The following is a 24,927-nucleotide window of genomic DNA, read 5'->3' as shown; positions in this document are numbered from 1 at the left end:
CTCTCACTGAAGACAGTGATCAAAAACTGAACTGCACTGTGGAACAGTAGCGCTGAGTACTACAAAAAATGAAGAGCACACATTTTAACTGAGCTTTTGGATCACAGCACCCACAAGTCAGCTTCTTAAGTGACCTTTAATAAGGCTCTTGGGAATGTGGTTTAGTAATTAAGTACGCATCACCCATGTAAGACTTCTCTGTTTCTTCAGAGAATTAACAGCAAGGGGTAATAAATCCAGTGCATTTTGGGGAGGGAGACAGGTAGGACATTGTTTGTCCCTTTGCAGTTTCTGCTTTCTGCCCGTGAACAGGGAACTTCCACAGAACCTCAGCAGGGGAGATGCCGGAGCCCAAAAGTGCCACAAGCCAATATCTAATATTGGGGAACAGGCACATGGATCATTCCCTTCGTTAGGAACCACTGTGCCCTCTCTGCTGTCATACGCAACCCTGAAAAGGCTCTGCAGCAAAGATCAGCAGCACCCAACCAGGAGAGATGAGGGAAGATGGGAACCAACAGGACTAAGCATCGAGGAAAGACTCAAACTTGCAAGGAGCAAAGCGGGTCCTTCACCCTCAGAAGGAGGACAAGGGAAATAACTACCCACAGGCAGGCTTGTGAAGATACTTTATGTTTAATACATCTGAAAAGAATGCATATACAAAGAACTTAGACACGGAAAAGCATTGGTTTGACACTAATGAGTCTACAAGGAATTGGAATTTTGGAAGGTGGAGAAGATTAAGTCTTAAAAAACTTTGAATTTGCAAGCCAAACTCTGGTTTTGGTACAACCCCTCCGACGCTGCCGTCAGCTCCAGGAAGGCCCCATCCCCAGCTCTCCACAGGCACAAGCCCATCCCACGCTGCAGGGTGACTTACAAGAAGGGGATTCCCTTCCCTGGGCCCTGTGTGGTGCCTCAATCACCACCAGAACCCCTCCCCGCGGCTCCCACGGACACAGGTTGGTCTTTCCACCCCTACCGGCCATCCAGCAAGGGATGCACCACCAGCACCAGCTCCAGAACTCATCCTAACGTGCACCGGGTCCTTTCAGAGCATCCAAACAGCAGCATAGGTGCTCCTCACTGTGAACGTATCTCTAATGATTAAGGACTGGCAGAAGATGGATTTGTTCACAGCCCACCGACTCAAGTCGGGTGTGCTTCACTTGCCTCCACTGCGTGACAACAGCTTCTGCTGCCAAGATGAAGGAAGAGACTGGCAAGCTCATTTCAAGTCAGATGGTGCACCCAGAGAAAAGGATTCTCCTGTTTCTAAGGCTTCATAATTTAGAGGATGGGGCAGGAATTTCTGACCTGCACGGTGGAAAGCCAGGGGAAGAGATACAAGGCAACTTCAGAGGAGACGCTGATCGCTTTTGCATGCTCCTTCTTAGAGGAGCACCAGGTGAGGATGTTTTCTTTGCCTCTGTTTGTCTCTGTGCTGGTTTTGCCCACACCCAGGCTGCCGGCTGGCTCAGAGCAGCCCCAGCAGCTCTGGAAACCAGAACCCAGTCTGGCCAGACTGGTGCGAGGGCCAAGGCTGCAGTAAACCAGCTTGGAATTAGTCTGTTACAGAAAAGTCAGCACAAGCATGCCTGGATTTTAAACCAAAACATTAGAAACAGTAAACAAAATAAAAACCTAGTACTGATCAGTGTTTCCTGGTAAGACATAATTACTCAAAATTAACTAGTTTAACTGAACTGGGGGCATCGGGGAAGACACTAACATTCTCATCTCACACAGGGGCCGTGTGGGCAGACGGGAGTGCAGGGTGTTCGTCATTATTGCAAAAACAAATCTTAAAATTGGTATCTTTAGTTTGATTTAAACATTGCTTTTAGTACGACATCAAACACCAGCTCTGCGGAAGGGGCTCTGGAGGGACGCTCATAGCAGCACACACCTGCGAGTCTTCTTCGGCTCCGGAGGCTCCAGGGCAGCCAATATCGCTTCGTCAAATACATTCTTTAGGCCTTTCTGGAAAGGGGCAAAGAGAGAGAGGGGCAGGCTGATTTCTGAGTGTTCACACAAACCCCACCGAGAGCCACAAACCCCTCCACCGGCGAGGCGAGGTTTGCCAGCCGCAGCGCCCAGAGCCCCAGCCGCGCTGCCGTGTTAGCGGTTCTTTTGGATTGTCCGAATGGGAGCGGGGATCCTTCAGGAGCAGTGGATTCCACGAGAAGCAGGACACGCGTCTCAGAGTCGCTTCCTGAAGGCAACCTGTACGGTTAGTTGGCCACCAACACACCCCACATGCGAACGGCAAAGCAGAAGGCGCTGCATTCCGAGGGAAATGCTTGGCCTGGGTGCTGGGGGGGACAAGGCAGGCATGCAGGGATGAACCAGGGCAGCACACGCTCCGGTTTGGCTCCCGGCCCCACCACCCAGCGGTAGAAGCAGGCAGGTAAGGCCCAGCGGCCGCACGCGGTGTCAGAGGAGGACGAAGCAGGTGCCGTAGGCGGCGTGAGGTGAGAGACTGCGGCCAGGAGGTGCACACCGGAATAAAGCTCCATCAGTCACTGATACAAACAACGGCGACTTTTAATTTCAAAATTGAAAGACAAGCTACAATTGATGTTTTCTCCTTAAAACAATAAAAATCAGAAGCATGATCGTAAGCAGCAGCTTTACATCTTACAGAAACAGGCTCTAAGGATCTAGTGTTGAAATGAAGAGCTCTACCATGTTAGTGAAAGCGGGTTAACAGTTCAGAAAGCAGTAGCAAGTACATCGATATTTTCTTCCCCCCAGGACCGACAAATACTCCACCACAGCACAGACAGCCAAAGCGACAGCAACAGCACAACTTCTCACTGCACAAAGGAGAACCAGGAACCCTCACATTACAGCGGCACCGTCTCGCGTACTTGGTCATGCAGATACAGTTAACAGAGTCACAAAGAGGAATCGAACACACACCCAACGGTTCTTCCGGTGTTGGGAAGATCAAACATCACGTCTTATTCTTTTGATCTTTCTTTTAAACGCTGATGTACCCAGACCCTTTCCCACAATAGCCTGAATTATAACGCTACCCACATCTGGCAACCCAAGCAGCAGAGAGTTAAGCGAGTCCAGTTCATGTTCCACGGTCACAAGGTTTGGCTAAAGGGATTGTTTTCAGTCCAGGAGCCAATACAGAGGTTGCTCTGGGATGGGAAGCAGACACAACAGCTTTCAGTCAAGGTGGGTTTATTCAGTTTTAACCAGGTTTCTACAGCAGTGGGACAGAGGAAGCAGCAGCAAGAGGGGAAGGAGAAAGTTTAGAATATACAGCACTTCCTTTTGGGCTGAGTTTCCGGAGGCTCGAGGGCAGCTAGGATAGCCTCATCAAACACATTCTTCAGACCTCTCTACAAGACAGAGGGGAGGAGAGAAAACAGCAGCCAGGTTAGAGGGTTAGAGAAAAACAAGCAGATACAAAGAGCAGTCAGGATAGAGCAGGCTGAACTCACAGACTCAGTGACCATATCTACTTTGCAAAACAAAGTAGATCCCAGGAGGAAACCTCATTCGGATGGCCCAGAAGTCAGTGTCGGAGACAGAGCACGAGCACGGGAGGGACCACATTAGACAAACCAAACACGCAGGAGGGCAACGGCAAACACACAGGGAACAGGGGGTGGGAAGGGCTGCACACGGGGCGGTGGTTTCCTCTGAAGTGCGGATGCACACATGGGAGTTTCTGGGGGATAAACAGAGTGGAGAGCAGCTCACCCCACACCACAGGGGTCCAAAAGGTCAGGGAAACCTTTTGTCATCACCGGCTGGGGAGGAGCAAGCACCTCAGAGGCACAGACTCACAGCTCCCAGCTGGTGGCAGCGAGTCCAGAGCAAAGGCTCCAACAACCCCCTCTGCTTCGTGAATTCAGCCCCTGAATAACTGAAGGACTCCAGATGGCCGCGAAAGCGGGGTGTGGGATGGAAACAGTGCCACTGGCATCCTCAGATGCTGGCTATCTGTCTCCAAGCAGCGATGCCACACCATACCAGGGCTGCTGTTTGACACCCAGAGCCAGCATGGAGACAGCACGTTTCAGTTATTCAGTTCAGTCCCCAAAGCAAGTACAACCACAGGGAGACAGGAATGGTGTTAGGACAGGGATAACCCAGATCCAACACCAGACAGGCAGTCACAGAGCGGCAGGGGTTACACCAGAGCACAAGGCATACGCTGCATTTGCTGTAAGCAGAACGGGAATGCTGCAGCTCCCATTCCTGCATGGCTCTGCCAAGTCACCGTGCACACCAGCAGGGAAACCTGGCTCTGGTTGAGCTAACTGGACTCGCCTAAATCTACTGTCATGAGCTTCAGAAACCTCCAAGAACTGTTTCATCCCCAGCACAGAGAAACAGCAAAGCTTGTTCAGTCCCTGTAAACAACTGCAGTCTTTGCAGAATGAAGCCCTGTTTTATTTTACATTGTTCAGATGTAGCTGGTTTCTCCCTCACAGGTCAGATTGGATACACCCCTTTCAGAAGGGCTTTAATCTTGTTTTCCTGAAGCACAGACATGGGAGATCTCTAAGGCAATTCCATCTGGAAGTGTTCAAGTCCATCACGTTACACGCGAGATCATACTTGAAAGAGCAGAAGTGAAGGGAATCCCCATGTGCGATCGCTCTGCACAGCCTCCCCAGTGACTTTTGTTTTAAATGAGTTGCAGCCGAGGCTGCCAGAAAATACAGACCTCAAATAACGAATGCTTGTATGAAGCCTGAGTGCTAATGAGATTTTCCTTCTCTGGGAGAACAAGGCTGTGGTATAAACTCAATTACATGCTGTCAGATAAAGAACCAGGCAGGGCAAGAGCTAGGAATACACGCTTCCTTAATTCTCCTGCACGGGGACTTCTCTTCTCTTCTCCTATTGCGCAGAAGAAATTCATTCGTTCAAGAGAACGGGATTTGCTTTGAAGGACCTAGCAAAAAACTGGGATGACAGAAGAGGAGGGAATAACAGGACAGGGACAAAACGGTTGTGGAAAAGGGCCAGAGTGACACGAGAGGAAGCCCACAAAGGGAGTGGGGTTCGGTACCACTGGCACACGGCCTCCGCAGTGCAGATAAAGCAATCTGGCTCCTGTGCTGCCCTGGGGAACAGGCTGAGCTCAGGCTGCCTTTACCCTCTCTGTTCACATCCAGTTTAAGACACTTTACAACTGCGAGCAGAACTGTCAGCCCAGCATTGAATTCTGTGCTTTTTCCCTTGTAAAGTTCCCTGTTGTGTCAGGCACAAGCACTGAGCTTCAGAGTCCACTCAGACATTTAACTCCCAAAAGCAACAGAAGCAATAGAGATTTTAGTTGTAATCCGTATCAGTTGCCCTTTCCTGTGAGCGCCCTCCACTTTTACAGCAGTTTTGGGAGTTGCAGACACACACTGGAAGCGCCTTCATTACACAAAAGGGATTCCCCAGCCTGAGGAAAAGGGACAGAACAGATTCCTTGGCACTGCGGAGCCATCCAGACTCAGGGAGGAGCAGATATTCCATCCTTACAGGAAAGGCTCAGACTCAGCCCCTTACGGCTCACCCAGTACTTTCAGAACATGGACACTTCCACAGAAAAAAAAAATTCTTCTTTCCAGGAAAAGAAAAGCATGCTCTGGCTCCAGGATTTCATGATACTGTGCTGTCAAAGTCATTTCCAACTAATTGTTGGAAAGTAAAAAAAAAAAAAACACATTGTACACTCCAGAGCCAGAGTGCAGAGACAGAAGCTGAAGCAAAAAGAGTCTGAACTTCCCAGAAGAGCCTCAGTTCAGTGGAAATCGGCTACTACAGCACAGCCTTGCAGGCAGGAAAACAGCCTTCCCAGCCAGGACAACCAGCCACCCCCATGTTTAGCAAGTGCCAGCTGGATCGCTGCCGGGAAGTTCAAACCACCCCTGCAGATGATCCACCTTTCTGTGGGCAGCTGTTACTGACAGAGGAAAAAGGTGTTTGGGGCACGGGGGTAGTCAACAACAAAGAAAAGAAGAACAGAGCAGATGCAAACCGACTGGTCTTCAGGTCACAGGGCTTCCGAGCCCTCTTTCCAGGTTATTCCTGACTCTTAAAACCATCCATGGGTACAAAGCACTAGAGCTCTGGAAGGAATTCAGGCTGAGCTTCCAAGGGCACAAAGCTGTTCTCTGCAACAGATACAGCTTAGTCTATCTGGAAACAGAAAAAGTGGATAAACACTGACATGTTTAATCGTAACAACTCTCACTCAGGGAATTCTAAGTGCTTTCATGCAATCTGAGCACACTAAACAGGGCGAGTATAAACCTACAGAGGAAAGGCTCTTGGTGAGAGATCCGGGACAAAACCCTGGTAGGTATTTAACCTGCTAAAAGGTTCTACAGCCGAGTCAGCAGCAGCATTTGCCATGCACCACACATCATCTAAAATGGATCTAAGAACTACAGACTAAGCACAAAGAACCCTCAGCTTGTGTGTGGGCAGCAAGGAAGGGCAGCCGAGACCACCTCTTGATCAGGGATTCCCAGGATTCAGGGAATGTGCCTCAGTGTCCGGCACAATTCCAGGGCCTCTTCTCAGCAGACACTCAGGCAAAGCTTTGTTACAAAGAATCCTCAGCATATCAAATGGAAGAGTTAACATGGAATCTGGGCAAAAGGTGCAAGATGAGCAGAACTTCAGGCTTCACAGAGTTCAGCGACAAAGCTTTGTATGCAAGGTACTTGAGAAGAAGCACAGCAGAACTGATAGGAGTGAGGACTCGACACTGTGCACCCCTCGGTCCATGTCTATCAGGAGGGACACAGTGGCACTAAGGAAATTGTTAAAAGAGTTGTAGTCAATTCCATAAAGTAGGAACACAAGATTAAGTTCCCAGGGCCTCCAAGGTCAAGGCAAGGCACCAGCAAGCCAGTGGGTCCCAGCCCAATGAGTATTCCTGACTTAAAGGGAAAGGATAATTGGGTTCCCTGACCTCAAATCAGATGGATTAGTTGGCTTTAGACTCATGCTCATCAGTCAGTTCACCCCACATCACCATGTTTACGTCTGAGGAACTATTTCATTGTTATTTTCTGTTTCAACATTGCTTCCATCTCAAGGCAGGCACAGGAAACAGCTCACCACAGCAACACAGGAAGAGGAAGCAACTCTCGACTCCAAAGGCTTCCAGCCCCACAGGCCCCAGAACTGCCTTTTCCGAGAGGTTTTTCTCTGCCTGCTCTCCTCAGCAATGAGCTGCATTCTGTGTCCTAACCCTCTTCACAATACACCTTTGAGGTTTGCAGTAGCTTTCTCCTCCAACCCAAAAGCAAACGCATCCTCCTCCATCACCCCTCTGCGCTACAGCTCATCTTCACAGCCCCATTCTTTGTGCCACTGCCAACTCCTTGCACTTCAGAACAGCAGGACAAAGAAAGCCACAGTGTCGACAGAAGAAGCAGAGCTTATACCCTTCTACATCCATATTGAGCCGGTTTTCCCCATAACTGAAAGAAGTATGGAATGTAAACAATCAAAACTGGTCAAAGACCATCTCTTACCTGCGTAAGCGCAGAGCACTCCACGTATTTGACGGCCTTCAGGTCCCGGGCCAGTTTTTCAGCCGTCTCTGGAGTTATGGGCTTCTGCTTGTTCTTGGCAAGTTTCTCAATTGTTGAAGGATCATCTCTTAGATCAATCTGGGTCCCAACAAGCAGGAAAGGAGTCTTTGGACAGTGGTGAGTGATTTCAGGTACCCACTAAAGAGAAAAGACACAAGATTTGTCAACTAAGCAACCAAAATAACTCCCAACACGTCCAAAATCACTGCAGCAGCTCCCGTCTGAGCAAAGTTCAACCAACCTTTTCTTTCACATTTTCAAATGAAGAAGGAGACACCACTGAAAAACAGACCAGAAAGACATCTGTCTGCGGGTAGCTGAGGGGTCGTAATCTATCATAGTCTTCCTGACCTGGAGGAGGAGAAAATTAACACAGGATTAGACCCAGATGATGGAACACAGCTCTTTATGGGTGGTTAGGACACATATTCCAGCACAATAGCATTACTGTGACTAATCCCAGCTCTTAAGCAAATACACATGCCCTGAACCCAAACACTGGGATCTGAGTTTACAAATCCAGAATTCATTCAGTTGCTACGTAACAAAGAGCTGCTTAAAGTCACAGGCGAGCTGGGCACTCAATGGGAGCTCACTGGAATACATTCTTATATCAAACACCTTCAGACTGCGTAAGACTTTCCTCAATTGTAACAAGAAGCAGAAGGAGAGGACTGCTGTGTCACAAATTAAAACGGCTCTAATAGAAGTGGAAGGGCTTCTTGGTTTGGTTGATTGGGATTTTGTTTAAATAAATTCAATCTAGCAATTCCCCAGAGCTCAGGAATGAAAAAATAAGGAAGAGTTTTCGCTTTCACAAGAACAGTTTAGAAAAGGAATCAGCTGTGTGTCTCCACATTCAACATCAACCAAACCCTGAGCAGTTACAGGGGCACAAGCAGTCGATCTCTCACCTGCGGTGTCAAAGAGGCCTAGGGTGTAAGGCTCTCCTCCAATCATCACTGTTACAGCATAGTTGTCGAAAACCTGTGAAGAGAAACACATTTAAAGGAGGTGAATACACCAAGGTTCAAACCATCAACCTGTTCCAATCTGTACAAGATGCGTCTGCATAGGAGAGCAGAAGCCATGGGGCTTACAGGGGCTGACAGAGATCACAGAATCCTTTAGTTGGAAAAGACCTTTGAGATAGAGTCCACTACTAAAGCATCCCTGAGCACCTCATCTGCCTGGCTTTTAAACTCCTCCAGGGATGGTGACTCCACCACCTCCCTGGGCAGCCCCTGCCAGTGCCCAAGAACCCTTTTGGTGAAGAAATTTTTCCTGATGTCCAATCTAAACCTGACCTGGCACAACTTGAGGCCATTCCCTCTCATCCTATCGCCTGACATCTGGGAGAAGAGACCAACACCCACCTCACCACAACCTCCTTTCCAGGAGCTGCAGAGAGCAATGAGGTCTCCCCTCAGCCTCCTCTTCTCTGGGCTAAACAACCCCAAGTCCCTCAGCCAGCTCTCATAACCCTTGTTCTCCAGACCCTTCCCCAGCTCCATTCCCCTTCTCTGGACACAGTCCTATTTGTAGTGAGGGGCTCAACTCAGTTTGGAACAGAGATGCAGGTGCTGTTTTCACGAGGTACCCAGAGCACAGAGATACCAGTGCAGGCAACAGGGTAAAAAGCCACTGAGCATAACACCTGCAACAGCTCTTGCCTGTGACTGCAAAGAGATTTCCCACAGTGCCACACAAATTCTTGATGATCCGGCGGGTCTCTTCCAACCTGGTTATTCTATGATTCTCTAGTAGTCCAGGACCACACAGAGTTGGTAAATGTTTAGAAGTACAACTTGAATGAGACTGTATTGTCTAGAGCCAAACCTGACCTCGGCCAAGCATGAGAGAAACACCAAGCCACTCTCTATAGGTCACTGCACAACAAAACTGAGCATCAGCAAACGTCACCTGTACTCAGACCGTTCCAGCAATACACAGCACTAACACCACTAAAGACGAAGCTGTGGCAAGAGCTCAGCGGGCATTCTGCTACCAACTTCTCGCTCAGTCCTGACAACAGCAAAGAACCTTGTTCCCAGAATCCAGCTGGTGGTATCAACAGAGAATCCCAGATCTTGGAGAGCTCTCAGGCAGCAGGAACCGGACATGGGAAAGGCATCCCAGCACCGCCAGATAATGCAGAGACAGCAGCAGTGCAGCAAACACCGGCCACTGCTCTCCCATGGCATGTCCTTCAGCCTCCAACAGGGAAGCAGGGCGTAAGAACAAGAATCAAGGCACGCAGGCCACAAAGGTTAGGAAGGAAACTCTTGCTGCCCTCCCACCTTGTGCCCAAAGAATAACTGGAGCCGTTCTGCCACTTACCGTTGGTACGTATTCCGATGGGAATTTATTTGTTGTGTAAGAAATTAAGAGACAGGTTTTACCAACAGCGCCATCGCCCACAACTACACACTTGATCGTCTGCATGGCTGAAGGCTACGAGAACAGCGACTCCAAAGAGAACCTGAAAGAAAAGACACACACATTTAGAGGTTTCTCATTGTTACTCGATAGCAGAACATGTCACTGATGGATCCCAAAGCACTGACGGCACTTGCAGGAGCCGAGAGCAAGATGTCCCCAGATGAGCAGGTAGATTCAGAGGAGATGTCCCCAGATGAGCAGACAGATTCGCTCTCCCAAGAGAGGAAACTGCTCATTTTCATACATGCAAACACCTCCTCCCTGCAGCCAGGCCCCTCCCACCACATATCATCAACAAACAGCACCCACGACAATGCTTGGCAGGGTCACTTTCCTACCCTGGCATGAAGGACTAAATAAATCCAGTGTGATTTTTACCTACAAGTAAGGAAAAAGGGTCTTAAGGCCTTTACAGACTGTTTTTAATGCATGGAAGTACCCAGCCTTCGATGCACCAAATGCCAAGTGGGCCTTGGCAGCTGCTGGGCAACACAAGCCTTGCAAGAGACCTTCAGCACAGAGCTCAGCAGGAAACACAGCAGTGTGAGCTCTGAAGCCAGTTTATGGGAAAAATATAAGCAAGTACAGACAAATAAACATGATTAATTCCTCCTCCCTTTATCCTTTTTAAAGCCCAAGCACAGTCCCCACTCTTTTGGTTAAAGGCACTGCTGAGAACATACTTTGAAGCGGGTAACAGCACTGAACAGCCCAGTGGGGCACCAGAGTCCCAGAGAGCCACCCCACTGCTCTCCAGGCACAACACAACCATGAGGGACCCTGCTACTTCAGCTCTGTCCCAGCACAGACTTTAGCACGTGACTCAAATCAATATTTGCCATCAATACCTCCTGCAAACACCAGACAGGTTCCTCCAGTGCCAGGCAGAGCTGCCCTTCGTTAATATATCACTTAAATTAGAAAGACACCAGATCCTTCACCATTCATCCACACATGGAGCTAGCAACTCATAATAAACCTTGCATTGGTAGCTCAAAGCTGTAGGCAAGGCCAGCTGCCCTCAGAATGAACACCCTCAAAAGTTCCCCAAATCAGCCCTGGTAGGGGAATATTAATCCCTGCTGTTCCCACAAGCCACAGACAGATCCATATGCAGTTAATATGAAGAATCACAGAATGATTAAGGTTGAAAACAACCTCTCAGCTCATCCAGTCCAACCATCAGCCCAGCCCCACCGTGCTTGCTAATCCATACCCCCAAGTGCCACAGCCGCGTGGTTTTTGAACCTCTTCAGGGACGCAGACTCAACCACTGCCCTGGGCAGCCTCTGCCAGGGCTTCACTACCTTTCAGTGAAGATATTTTCCCTAATCTCCAATCCAAGACTCCCCTGCTGCAATTTGAGGCCATGTCCTTGAATCTTATCACTTGTTACATGGGAGAAGAGACCAGCACCCACCTCACCACAACCTCCTTTCCAGGAGCTGCAGAGAGTGATGAGGTCTCCCCTCAGCCTCCTCTTCTCCAGGTTAAACAGCCACAGGGCACTCAGCCATTCCCAGAACCCCTGATTTCCAGACCCTTCCCCAGCTCCATTCCCTCCTGCAGATGCATTAACACCACAGAAAGCTCTGAATTGCAGCCCTAACACAAACATGTTTACCCCGAAGGACAAAGCAATTGTTTCCATTTCAAATGACGGTTTCTGTGTCCAGGTCAGCCTAATCGTTTAAATCCCACTGATACCAGCCACTATTGCCCCAGCTGCTGAGGCGCTGCTGTAGTTCCATCTCAACGTGCTGGTGACACCAGTCAGAAAGGAAACATCACATTTAGGATTAAAAAAATCCACCAGAAAGCAAGCAGGCAATGGTACTGAGCAGCCCAGCCCCACGTTAACAGAGGCTTCAATCTCAAAGCAAAGGTGGGAAGGGATGAGTCACTCGTTAAGTAGATTTTAAGAGGAAAACACATCAAAAGAGGCCTTGCTATCCAACTCAAGCACACTCCAACCAGAACGAGCACCTCAGTTACTGGCAAGCCTCACTGCTTTGGCCAGCCCCCTCTGTGCAGTCAGGCAGCGTCATCTGCCTTTTGTCACTGCAAAGCACAGGCAGCAGCCTTCGTGAACTCCCTTCAGAGCCAATAAACGCAGTACAGAACAACTCTCCACACTGGGTTTCCCAGCCACCCGCTGGATGCTTTTCCAGTTCCAGCTGGAATTCATTGCGCTGCCCACCCAAGACTCCAAAACCCCGGCTCTGGCTGTGCTTGCTTGCCCCCCAGTGCCAAGCCCACCCAGCTCCAAGCTCACAGCCTCACGCAAATCTCATCTCACTTCCCACCACGTCCCTGTGGACACCACCTCCTCTCCATGTTCCTCCCCTCCCTGCCTGCTCCACCTCCTGCAAGCAGATTCCTATTTCCTTGTTTACCCATAACGTGCAGGTTACACCACTGCTTCCAGACAGCCTTTCCAGAACCTGTGGAGCAGACTACAGGCAAGTCCATGCTCTGAAGCCCTTCCCATGCATTGCAACATCCCAAACTGAGTAACTCCAAATCTGAGCGTTCTGCACATGCACTCGGACAAGGAAAGCTCACCTGTGCCTTTGTGAAAAACAGAATGGCTGTGTTTAGCATTCCTTTTTAAAACTCGGTGCTCCAGAGGGCATCAAGCAAGCAATGAGACGAACCAGAACGTGCATCAAGTCACAGGACTGTGCTTCCACCTCCAAGGCTTCCACGCTGTTCTGGCCCACCACTAGGTCCCCATGCCAGTGCTGGGAAAGAATCTGCTGTGCTCCGCAGGGGCTCAGGTCAAAGCTTCCAGTGAAGGTGGAGCACACGCTGTACACACTCCTCCCACACAGACTGCGTTACTCCCGTACAGTCCAACTCTCCCAGCAAACGATCAGCTTTACCTACACTACAGCTCTCAGAGAGCCCCTGCAGCTTAAATTCAGAGCACTTCCCACAGAAGCCCTGCCTACTCCCACCCTGCACCTCCAACTCACTCCTCAAGCAGAGCTGGGTGTCATAGAATCATAGAACAACCAGGTTGGAAGAGACCCACCGGATCATCGAGTCCAACCATTCCTATTAAACACTAAACCATGTCCCTTAGCACCTCATCCACCTGTGCCTTAAACACCTCCAGGGAAGGGGACTCAATCACCTCCCTGGGCAGCCTGTTCCAGTGCCCAATGACCCTTAAAGTCCCTGAGCCCCAGACCACCCTGCACTAGGGGTGAGCGCGAGGCAAAGGCTCCGAACTCAAAACTGCCTTTTCCTAGTGGCTGATCCCATCCTTGAGGTTTTCTAGCAGCAGGAACAGAACAGAGCGCAAACACCCCAAAGCCCTGCCCTGGAGCACAAGGCAGAGCCCGAACTGCACAACAGGGGCCTGGAAAAGTCTGAGCAGGGCAGGGTGGTTCTTTTATCCTTTCTAAAGGGACACATCAACAAAATTCACCATGAAAACACTGAAACAGCCACTGGAAGGCATTTGTGGACCAAGGGACACCCATGTCTCTCTCACTGTTGTTTAAACCCAATCCTCCCAAACAAGCCTTTAAAGGAGCAAACCATGTTCAAGCTCATCTTCAGGTACAGAAATAGAACTTTACCTTTAAATACTGAAATCAGACGGCCTGAGTTTTAAACAGATTTAGAGTCTCAAGCACAGGCCTACCCAGTCTCACCGGCAGGAAAGTGGAACTGTTAAAGAAGTTGTTTTACTTGGATTAGGCAGCCTTCTTGATCAGCTGGATAAGCTCCTTTGTTCTCCACTTTGAAGAGACCCACAGACACAGCTGAGAGTTTGGTTTGAGGGAGCTGGGATGCACCATCCTGGGATCCACTCTTCCATAGGGAAAACTTTAGACACAGACATCACTGACTGTGGTTGAGAAGTGATTCAGTCCAATCTGAGATACAACTGGAAAACAATCCCTCCCAGAGGGCAATGCTGAGGCAGGAAGAAGCAAAGCCCAGACAAGGGAATGGGTTTGTTCCCCTCGGAAGCAGCTGAAGGACAGGAAGACGACGTACACAGTACAGAGAGAGCGGCCAGAAAACACAGCTTTAAATATCTGAGGGAACTGAAAGTGTAGAAGTCATCCCAGTCGGAGAGCAGGGAGTGGATTTTGAGCCATGCAATCATGAGCCACCTAGCCAAGCCCAGAGAGGGCAGCCAATAGATGGGAATGTGATGCCAGGCAATGCGACTCTGTTCTGTTCAACAGGATCAAAAGCCCTCTTAAGCCCCCCTGGCCCCAGCTCTGAACTGATATAAACTTCTCACAGCTCTCTGCACTGTAAAAACCATAAATGTCTCAGTACAGTCCACATTATCTGATCATACTTGTAATTTTGGGGGATTTACACTCGATCACACCATCAGGACTGCACAGAACTCTAAAAGTATCCTGGAAAACTAGGATACAGAATCCTGGGAACTGTGGATTACAAAGCCTTGGAAGCTTTGCCAAGGCCATCAGATGTCCCTGTTCCAGGCTGAACAGCCCATGTCAGAGTTTTGCTTTACAGCTCAGTTAGGCCTCTAAGACAGACACTGATCTGCATTTCGGATTTACCCAAAGAGCACAGAAGGAAGCATTGAAAGACTAACTACAGCCTCCATGGGATGCTGTGCAGACAAAAAATCCTCTCCAGTGCGAAGAACAGCTGGAATGCTGTGCTGCCTCCTCACAGGCCTGTTCGCAGACCTGGAGACTCTGACAGATCACAAAGGCTGAAGAAATCCACGGTGCCTATAGCACATTCCCACTTTAAAGCACAAGTTGCAAGGAATGCTGTCCCAAAGGCACTCGACACCAAGGGCCACAACCCCTCCTGTGCCAGCCTGACATTCCCATCTTAGTCACATTAAATGCAGTGTCACTATGGAGCCGTTTAAAAACTGCCCGTAAATCAGAGTAGCTGTGGTTTATTCCAGGCTGGGAAGAATTAAGAGAGATTTTGTGGATCTTTGCACCAAGAGGTCAGAATCTGCAGTCTTGCCTTCACTCTTGCTGTACCTGCAATTTGAAGTAGAAGCCACAAGCCTTCAAGCTCATTAAGATTCTTCTTATTTTTAAGCTGCTGAAGTCTGTTTTCAGGTTAAAACGCGTACATTCTCCCAGCCAGAGGAAACGGAGCTGTCAAATCTGTCTACACATCCGGCACCAGCTTCCTGCGGAGCCTCGGCAGCCCCGCAGCTTCCTCTTTCAGGCGGGACTGAAACTGCTGCCATTTCATCACAGGTACCGGCTCCTGGCAGCTTCCTGCAAGCGGCTGCAGCCCATGGCCAAGAACCATTTCAGGACGCTCTGCAGCACACGCCATTAACTCATGGATCGAGGCTTAACGAGCCCACCACAGCTTCCTGACCCTGCTGGAAAGCCCGTTCCATGCTGCAAGATGACAAGCACAGCCCCAAACACTAAGACCACAGAGGTTTTTTTGCCCTAAACCATGTCATTTTACAGTAGACAGGTTATCTGTGGGGTCAGAGCACTCAGGAGTCCACAGTGAAAGAAACAACATTCACAGCATTTCACTTGTGCTCATCTCTGTTAACCACTTCTATGCTTCCACATGAATGTCATTTCCAATCTTACAAAACCCACACATTTCTACAAAGTATTTGTATTTGATAATTTGTTCCCAGATTAATCACATCCATTGCATGGGCCTCACTGTCTGCCACCTCCTCCACCCCTACTACAAACCAAGACTTTTCACAGAATGACAGAATGGTTTCTGTTGGAGAAGACCTTTAAGATCCTCGAGTCCAACCATTGATCCAGACCTGTTTAAGACCGCCACCAGACCATGTCCTAAGTATGAGATCTACTCATCTTTTAAACCTCTCCCAGGATGGGGACTCCCTGGGCAGCCTCTGCCAGTGCCCAAGAACCCTTTCAGTAAAGAAATTCCTCCTGATAGCCAATCTAAATCTCCCCTAGTGCATCTTGAGGCCATTGCCTTGTCACTGGCTACCAGGGAGAAGAGACCAAACCCCACCTCACTACAACCTTCTTTCAGGCAGTTGTAGAGAGCAATGAGGTCTCCCCTTCAGACTCCCTTTCTCCAGGCTGAACAAACCCAGCCCCCTCAGCCACTCCTCATGAGGTTTGAGCTTCAAACCCTTCCCCAGCTCCACTCCCCTTCTCTGGACAGGCTTCAGCATCCCAATGTCCTTCTTGGAGTGAGGGATCCAACACTGAATCCAGGATTTGAGGTGCAGCCTCACCAGTGCCAAGTGCAGGGGGACAAAACCTTCCCTACTGCTGGCCACACCATAGCTGATCCAAGCCAAGATGCCGTTGATCTTCTTGGCCACCTGGACCACTGCTGGCTCAAGTTCAGCCAGTCAACCAACACCCCCAGGTCCTGCTCCCCATACAGCTTTCCAGCCACTCCTCTGCAAGCCTGGAGTGCTGCACCCTTGTCCAACCTCATGCAATCAGCCTCAGCCATGGATCCAGCCTGTTGAGTCCCTCTGGACCTCTCCCCTTGCTTTCCAAAGCCATCAGTCTCCCAAATCAGGGCCACCAAAGCAATATCCAGCTCCTATGATCTAAGCAATCAGGCCTCCCTGACCAGAGATGCCCATCAGAACTCAATGGAGGAGGTACCAGTCGCATTCTGGTGTTACAAACCCAGCACAACGAACGCTCCCATCACAGGAATCGCCACACACAACACCAGTTCTCCGTAAAGATTGCAAACCACTAATGAAAAGACCACACAAGTTCAGTTGTCAGTTTAGAGACCTTGGACCTCTTGGCACACTGATAGTGCCACAAACCTACGATGCAAAACACCCACAGAAGCCGCACTCCAAGAAGACAGGCAGACACAGAAGGCAAAACTGGTTTCCCAAGCAGGATTCCCATGGCCAGTGCTCTCCTCTGCAGGTGCACAGCAGCCATTTACAGGCATTACCCACATCCTCCAGCCCAAAGCCCACCCTGAAGATTACTAAGAATCTCCTGCATCATGATCTTGCCCCACAACTAAACACAGTCACCACTTCCACGCTACCCATGGGGTAAATGAAGTTTAAAAGCACGTATTATGCTTTAACTCAACTGTCCTGCCCACGGCTCAGACTGCAGGTACATCAGCTCCATCCACAAGCGCATCTGCTCCCAAGGGGGCCAAGCTGAGCATAAGGCCAGGGTGTTCAGTTTCTTAAATAGACCTTAAAGGCTGTTGAACTGCCTGCTTACACAGCAGCTATGCTCCCTAAGAACCCAAACCCAGCAATCACCAAGTCCAAAGCAAAGCCTGCAGAGCAGAAGGGACCGACTTGAGAAAATACTGTACCACATCAGTTCAGGATCCTGACAAAGACATCTTTCTTCGTAAGCACTGCTTGGGGTTTTTTAACTGCCACTAACAGTGCAGACATTCCTTTAAATGCTGCCTCAGAACTTGCTCTCCACAAGGCAGAACCATCCCAGAAGAGTGCTGCTATTTGGTTTGTGTGGAAGGTGTCTCGTTATCACAGAGTCACAGGATGCTTTGGCTCAGAAGGGAGATCAAAGCCCATCCTGTTCCATCCCCCTGTCAGGGGCAGGGACACCTCCCACTGGATCAGGGGCTCCAAGCCCCATCCAACCTGGCCTTGAACTAGGGATGGGGCAGCCACCACTATGCTGTGCAACCTGGGCCAGGGCCTCCCCACCTTCATCACGAAGAATTTCTTCCTTACATCTAGTCTAAATCTTCCCCCTTCCAATTTAAAGCCATTCCCCCTCACCCTATCATTCTTTGCCCTTATGAACAGCCCATTCCCAGCTTCCCTGAAGCCCCTTTCCATATCAGAAGCTGCTCTAAGGTCTCCTCACAGCCTTCCGTTCTCCAGGGTGAACAACCCCAACTCTCAGTCTGTCCTTGTACAGGAGATGCTCCAGCCCTCGAATTATCTCCGTGGCCTCCTCTGGCCTTGCTTCAACAGCTCCATGTCCTTCCTGTGCTGAGGACTCCAGAACTGGACACAAGACTCCAGGTGGGGTCTTACGAGAAAAGAGTAGAATCCCCTCCCTCGTCCTGCTGGCCACACACAAGACACACAGCCAAGAAAAGCCTTGTTGTGCTAAGCTGGTGCCAGGGCAAACACAAGAACTGGAGTAAAGCTCCACATCTGTAGCCAGCAGGCCTCCACGCTGCAGACCCACAGAAACAAGCTGAGTGAAGAGAGACAGGATCACCATCACCAGCGTGATGGACCCGCTGTAGCGCTCAGGTCAATGATGTGCTTGAAATGCTCAACTGCTCTGATTATGGGAATCCTTGTCTGAAACAAAGCTGGTGACTGGGATCCTGGAGCATCCCTAAGGCTTCCACTCGGGAGCGCGTGCACGCACACGCCACTGTGGTGTTGAAGCGCCCCTTTCTAAACAAGTTACTGTGAATTACAGACGAAAAAGTAAGAGATTTCTTCTCAAAATGCATCTGTCTGAGACCAGCTTGAATTGTCTACACTTCATGACGCTTTCTTTTGCTAGTTCTGCAAGAACTGGCAGCTTCTCACATCTCCGCAAAGGCTCCTCGCAACAAACTGGTGAAGCAGAGACACGCTCAAATGGGAAGTGAAGCAGCAGAGTGGGGGAATTTTAAAGGCCACAATCTAAGCTACCAGCAGTCCTGTAACATATGTCAAGCTCTACGACTTCAAAAAAAGGAGGGGAAACCCGTGTTGGCCCATTTTAGTCATAAATTCAAACCAAGAGCTGCCCCTGCAGCCCAGTCAAACAGAGGGGGGCTCAGCAGGCCCTGCAGACACCCCGGCTGGTGCGGTGCAGCCATGCCCACCTCTGCTCGCCTCAGCGCCAGAGCTGCTGACCCATCCCACTGCACAGCTCAAACTCTCTCACCATTATTACAAACTCAACAGAAAAAAGCAAAATTGTCAAGTTCTGTCATCATTTGGGTTAAGGTTCCACTGACAAACCCAGCCATCCACATCCCAGTGAAGCAGTGGGACACGTGTGGGCTTACTCCGAGTCCTTCTCTGTCAAACACATTTTAACCTGACATTATTCCTCTTCACTTCCACACTCCACAGGATCTGTTGTACTGCACCATGTAACCTTTTCAAGTATTTTAACATCACATTAAAATCCTACCTTTATCAGCTTGCTTTCATACAGTCGGCGCTCAAAACCACGAGCCGTACCCAAGCTCCTGTTCAAACAGACTCATGGCGCACAGCAGCCTCAAGATTTCTCTCCCCATACCCACGGCCACCACATTTCACAGAGGAAAACCAGACCCTGGTGGTAGTTCCTCTGTTTGGAAGCACATTTTTGGCTAGTAGGAAGCTTTCCTAGCCACTGAACTACCTTGGTGTTCCTATGAAAGCTAACAAAGTAGCTGGAAGGCTCACTAACAGCAGGACTTAAGCGAGAGAGGTTTTCCAGCAGGCACGCACCAGTGGAAGGCACCAGAGCAGCTGGAACCCCAGCAGAAGCCAAGCCCCGTGCGGCGCCACGGCTGAGGCAGCAGGACCAGAGATGCGGAAGATACTCAAGGAGTACCAGCCCCCACTCCAAGATATGGAAGAGGAGGATCCTTCAGAGCGGAACTAAGGCTTTAACTCAGCAACATTTCATGAGCACTAGAATAAACATCGCTGAAGTCGAGCTAACTGCTTCAATGCACCAAGGTGAACCACAACCAGAGTACGCCTGCAGCCAGCCCAGCACGCCACCCTCCCACGGCCACCCCTCCTGCCTTCAGCTGGTTAGTGACCTCAGCCAGCTACACACACAGCCACATCGCCTTATCAAGGGCCCGATGCCACCTTTTTCCTTTACAGCCAAAGCTGCAGGAGCATTTGGGTCATTTTTGTTCCAAAACAGAACATTCATCATTGGCCAAACACACAGCACAGCATCTTTCAACTTGAGAGCTGAGTAATTCAAACCAGCTTGCTCGAACCCGAGACAATTCCAGCAGCCGTGGCTCTTGCTGGGAGCCTGGCACCACAAGTGACAGCCGTTCTCTCGCTGTGTGTCTGCCGCTGGCCTCAACCATGCAGCTCAAGATTCCTCTGACACTCTATTAGCTCAGTGAAAGCCTCCATCCTCCCAAAGTTTGCTTTCAGCATGCACCAATCTGATCACCGGCACACAAGTCTCTGTCCAGATGATCCGCTATCCACACACCCCCTCCAGATGAAAAGGCTCAGAGGAAGCCCCCACACTACTTCGGTTCGGGTTGGTTTTTCAGAGGGCAGGGAACAGCACACAGAACAGCTCCCATGCCAGGAATTAGACCTTAACATTCAAAAGGAATGGGGTGAATTCACAGCACAGGCGCTTAAACAGAACAAGGGGGTTTTAAAAGCTTTGCAGAACTAACTCTTCGTTTTCTCTTTACAAAGTGTCACTTGTTTAAAAGGAAAGCCAGCACATCTCAAGGAAAGGTCAGCAGGTTTACTGAGGAGAAAACCAGCCAAACAGTGCTCTGAAGCTTCATAAAATTCATTAAAACAGAAGTTGCCATCTGAAATTCAAATGGAAGATCGTAAAGTATAACAACATGGCACCAACACTGGAACCCTGCTGCTTGTGCTCGCTATTTTAAGTTCGCTGCACACTCAGGGCTGGATAAACAAACCCAGTTCTCCCATCCAACAACAATCACAAGGATCCATCCCAAGGATCCCCCACCAGAAGCTGGGACTCCCTTGCCTTGATGTCATTTTTGTCACCTACCTGCACACCATCACAGGGACACGTCCGGGGTTGTGCGAAGCAGCAGCCCCTGTGCACAGACGGCCACGAAGCCAGGAGAGTTTGCTCAGCCAGGCCCCAGTGGAAGGGTTTCATGTGCCACTTCCAGGAGCAATCCCTTGTGATGGGCCCCTTAGCTAGAGGAAGCAACTTTCAATAATGCTTGGAGGAAGCTCCCCGAGTTAAATGCTGACAGGCTGGAGAAGTGTAAACATACTTCAAATTTCTTTAAAATTTCAGTATAAAAGCTCATCTAGTCGAAATGTTGTTTCATTTGTCATATATGAAATACTAAAAAAAAAGGGGGTTCACCTGCACTGAGCATAAATGGGTGTCAGAAGCCAAAGCAAAGGTCTATGATGTGCTAAGTAGTTAGAGCTTCTTGCTACTGGAGCACCAAGAATTAATTTTCCATTTAATTTGGCAGCACCTCCATCTGCTACACAAAAATGTGGTGTTCTTCCCTGAAGCACAGAGCCTCAAGAGTGAGGATAACAGCACCCCCTACAATTCCTCCTTACAGGCTTTTACTCCAAAGGCTCAGAGTGCTGAAATTCATATGATTAAGCCTTACAACAGGGTGAGAGCTCGACAGACTACAAAGGGCAGGTAGAGGAAGGAGAGGGCTGAGATACACAGGCCCTCAGATGATTTAAAAGCAGAGAGCACTCACTATAGCGTAAAAAGAATCACACGCCTCGACTGTTACGTGCATTCCTTTATTGTACAGGTTCTGAGGGGCAGGGCTGGAACCCAGCAACAACAAGAAACTTTGAGGCTCAAAAGGTAACAGAGAGCTGTTGAGATTTAATTAAGATGCTTGGCCGTCCACACACACGAGGCTTGGAAATTTTAGTGCTGCAGCTGCAGTTTAACCAGAAGGAACTCTTACATCAGGTCCAGCGCTCAGCTTCACGCTGCCCTTCACATCAGCCTGCGGTGTGATTTACAAGAAAGTAAGAAAAGCACGGCTGCACACTCAGCAGGGAAATCCCTGCGAGCTTCAGAGGGGCTCCACCGCTCTTTACTATTGCTCTGCCAGCAGAGCTACAGCTTCCATTTTCGATACTCCCAATGCTCCAGGACTTGCAGATCTTTTCTATTAAACAGTCAAAACACCATAAACTTCCCAGAAGTTACCATTGGTTCCAGGCAAACAAACAACCCCAAAGCAGGGCACATAGTGAATGAGGAGCATCAGTTGCAGGTCAGGAATAACCGAGTTCAAAGTATGCAAATTGAATGATTAAAATTTCTGCCTACAACACGTTACCAAACTGCAAACATGTTTTATCTTGCACGCCAGTCATTTTTATTCCTTGCCAAGGCTTAGAAGTCCCTCTCTTCATTGTTACCAACGCACAGGAGTGAACACTTCTCACACAGAATCGTTCCTACCCTTCCCATGTTTGGATTCCAGTACGACGCGCGACTGTCACGCCTGTTTCAAACATGCATCTGCCCCTGCTGCTTCCCCATAATCCCACTCCAACAAGGAGGAGCAGTTTACAGAGCAGAACAACGGATTCCCCACATATCATTTGCTGAACACAAAGGCTTTCTATCTGAAGTTGGTTTCGCATAAACCCCTTTTGCTGGCTGAGAGAGAGAAGTGCTTTCCTGAGTTGTCCCAATCAGCAATTTGAGGAGCCTGAACCAGGTTTTAAACACCCTTCTGAAGAAACAGGCATGTGAGGCACCACGATCCAACACTTCGGATGAAGAGAGCTCACACCTCTTTTCCAAGAGGAGCAGCACAGATGAACACGAGACAAAGCCCATCACAGATGGCCAGACGGAACCACTCCTGAGCACAGTTCTCATCTAACATGGCCTCCTCGCCCAGGCCCCGTCTTCCCTGGGTTTTTGTCACAAAGCAAAGCTGCCCCAGCTCCATCAGCTGCAGGACCCACACGGACGGGGCAAGAGGCATAGGGCTCATTTCACAATTCCTTCATTCAGCACAAATTTCACAACGTGGGCTGCTCTGCTCGCAGCTTCCCAACTACATGAGCATCGCCACCCGCTTATAAAGCAAAAACACTGCTGAAGAGCCCCGCTGGCTGGGCCAGACCTTTAAATACAGCTGAGCAGGCGCTGCTGCAGCACAGACACACGGCGGTTTGTGAGGAGAAAAAGAAATGGGTATCAACGCCGGCCCTCGAAGCTCTTACCCAGCATCATCACCACTTCGAGCAAGCGTCCCCACACAAGTCAGGGTTCCCAGACCCGGGGAACCCAGAGGCCCCCGGGGTGCCCCGGCGGGGAGGAGCCCCGGAGCCGCCCCGGGAAGCCGGGGAGGAAGAGGGGGGGAGGAAGAAGGCGCTGTGGAACCGGCACCGCCGCCCCGCAGCGACTGGGACCCCCGGGGCACAGGGGCCTGGATCCCCATCCTCCACCCCCACCCCGGGACACTGAGCCGCCCCGCCCCAACGGGCACCGGGGCGAGGGCCGAGACCCCTCGTCCTCAAGCCCCGGGACCCGGCGCCCCTCCTCATCCACGGGCGCCGGGACCAGAACCTCCCGGACCTCCGGGCCCCAACCCCGCTGCCCCATCCGAGCCCCCGCCTTCACGGGGACCTCAGCACCGGGACCGAGTCCCCTCTACAGGGGCACCAGGGCCTGAACCCCCGCCCCAACCAACCCCCCCCCCCCCCGAATCCTCAGGCACCAGGGCCCCAACCGAGCCCCCGCCTCCCACGGGAACCGGGACCGAGCTTCATAGCCCCCCCACCTCCTCGGGCACCGGGGCCCGGAGTCCCCAAGCCTAACTAAGCCCCCGCCTCCACAGACACCGGGGCGGGGGCCGAACCCACCCCGCCCTCAGGCACCGGCATCCGAGCCCCCGCGCCCCAACGGACCCCTAGCCCCAACCGAGTCCCCCTCATCGCCAGGCCCTGCTCCCCCCCACCCTGCCCCAGCCTCCACAGGCACCGGGGCCGGGTCTCCCCGCCGAGGCCGGTGCCTGCGGTCAGCCCCGTTCCGCCCCCCCCAACCCGCCGCTCACCTCAGCCTCCGCCGGGCGTTGGCAGCGCTGCGGGGTCTCCTCGGCTGCGGCGCAGGGGCACGCAGCCTGACGTCATCGCGCACGGAGCACGCCGCCTGACGTCATCGCGCACGGAGCACGCCGCCTGACGTCATCGCGCACGGGGCGGGGGAGGAGCGAGGCAGGCACGGAGGGCTCGAAGCCCCGCCCAGCGGGGAGAGGGGAGGGGGGGAGCGGGAAAGGGAGTGGGAGCAAGAGATGGGATCACAGAGTCACCAGGTTGAAGGACCCACCGGATCATCGAGTCCAACCATTCCCATCAATCACTAACCCATGTCCCTCAGCACCTCGTCCACCCGTCCCTTAAACCCTCCAGGGAAGGTGACTCAACCCCCTCCCTGGGCAGCCTCTTCCAGGGACCAATCACCCTTTCCAGGAAAAACGTTTTCCTAGTGTCCAGCCTGACCCTCCCCTGGCGGAGCTTGAGCTCTCCACAACCTCCTTTCAGGGAGTTGGAGAGAGCAATGAGGTCTCCCCTCAGCCTCCTCTTCTCCAGGATAAACACCCCCAGCTCTCTCGGACGCTCCTCTTGTTCTCCAGCCCCCTCACCAGCTTCGTTGCTCTTCTCTGGACTCGCTCCAGAGCCTCAACATCCTTCTTGTGGTGAGGGGCCCAGAACTGACCCCAGGATTCGAGGAGCGGTCTCACCAGTGCCGAGTCCAGAGGGAGAAGAACCTCCCTGGACCTGCTGGCCACGCCGTTTCTGATCCAAGCCAAGATGCCCTTGGCCTTCTTGGCCACCTGGGCCTCTGCTGGCTCATGGTCAGTCGCTGTCAACCAACACTTCATGGCCTGTACCTCCTCCACCTTCCAGCACCGTGTCCTGCTGACCCTTCCCATTTGACCATTCCTTTGATAGGAATGGTTGGACTCAATGATCCGGTGGGTCTCTTCCAACCTGGTTATTCTATGATTCTATGATTCCCAGCTGGTTTTTGGATGCAATCCTTGCTCCACCAAACCAAAAACCCATAACGGCAACAGCTCAGTAGAGGCTGAGATGAGCAGATGGAATCGTGAGCCTCAAGGGACTTAAGGATCCTCCACTGAGCACCACTTCCCCAGAAACAGCCTTGCTGCATGCACTGCAGGAGGCTCCAGCTCATCCTCCTGCCTCCACACCATCCTTACCCATTTCCATGGCTGC

General features: G+C 50.9%; 1 protein-coding gene across 2 annotated transcripts; it reads right to left on the bottom strand.

Moving 5' to 3' along the window:
• Window positions 1-617: 617 nt before the first annotated feature.
• Window positions 618-23,855, bottom strand: CDC42 (cell division cycle 42). Of its 2 annotated transcripts, none has more exons than XM_069874994.1 (6): window positions 23,742-23,855; window positions 9,918-10,059; window positions 8,492-8,564; window positions 7,819-7,928; window positions 7,518-7,715; window positions 618-1,986 (listed from the first exon to the last, which is right to left on the bottom strand). In XM_069874994.1, the coding sequence occupies exons 2-6, from the start codon at window positions 10,020-10,022 to the stop codon at window positions 1,897-1,899; spliced, it is 576 nt and encodes a 191-aa protein (XP_069731095.1). In that variant the 5' UTR covers window positions 10,023-10,059; window positions 23,742-23,855; the 3' UTR covers window positions 618-1,896. The 2 variants fall into 2 exon arrangements, with proteins under 2 accessions (XP_069731095.1, XP_069731096.1); XM_069874995.1 differs by lacking the exon at window positions 618-1,986 and adding an exon at window positions 2,988-3,362.
• Window positions 23,856-24,927: the final 1,072 nt, after the last annotated feature.

Source organism: Phaenicophaeus curvirostris, chromosome 22 (assembly GCF_032191515.1).
Source record: "Phaenicophaeus curvirostris isolate KB17595 chromosome 22, BPBGC_Pcur_1.0, whole genome shotgun sequence".
Classification (NCBI taxonomy): Eukaryota; Metazoa; Chordata; class Aves; order Cuculiformes; family Cuculidae; genus Phaenicophaeus; species Phaenicophaeus curvirostris.
This window is presented reverse-complemented; position numbering and strand designations above follow the sequence as displayed.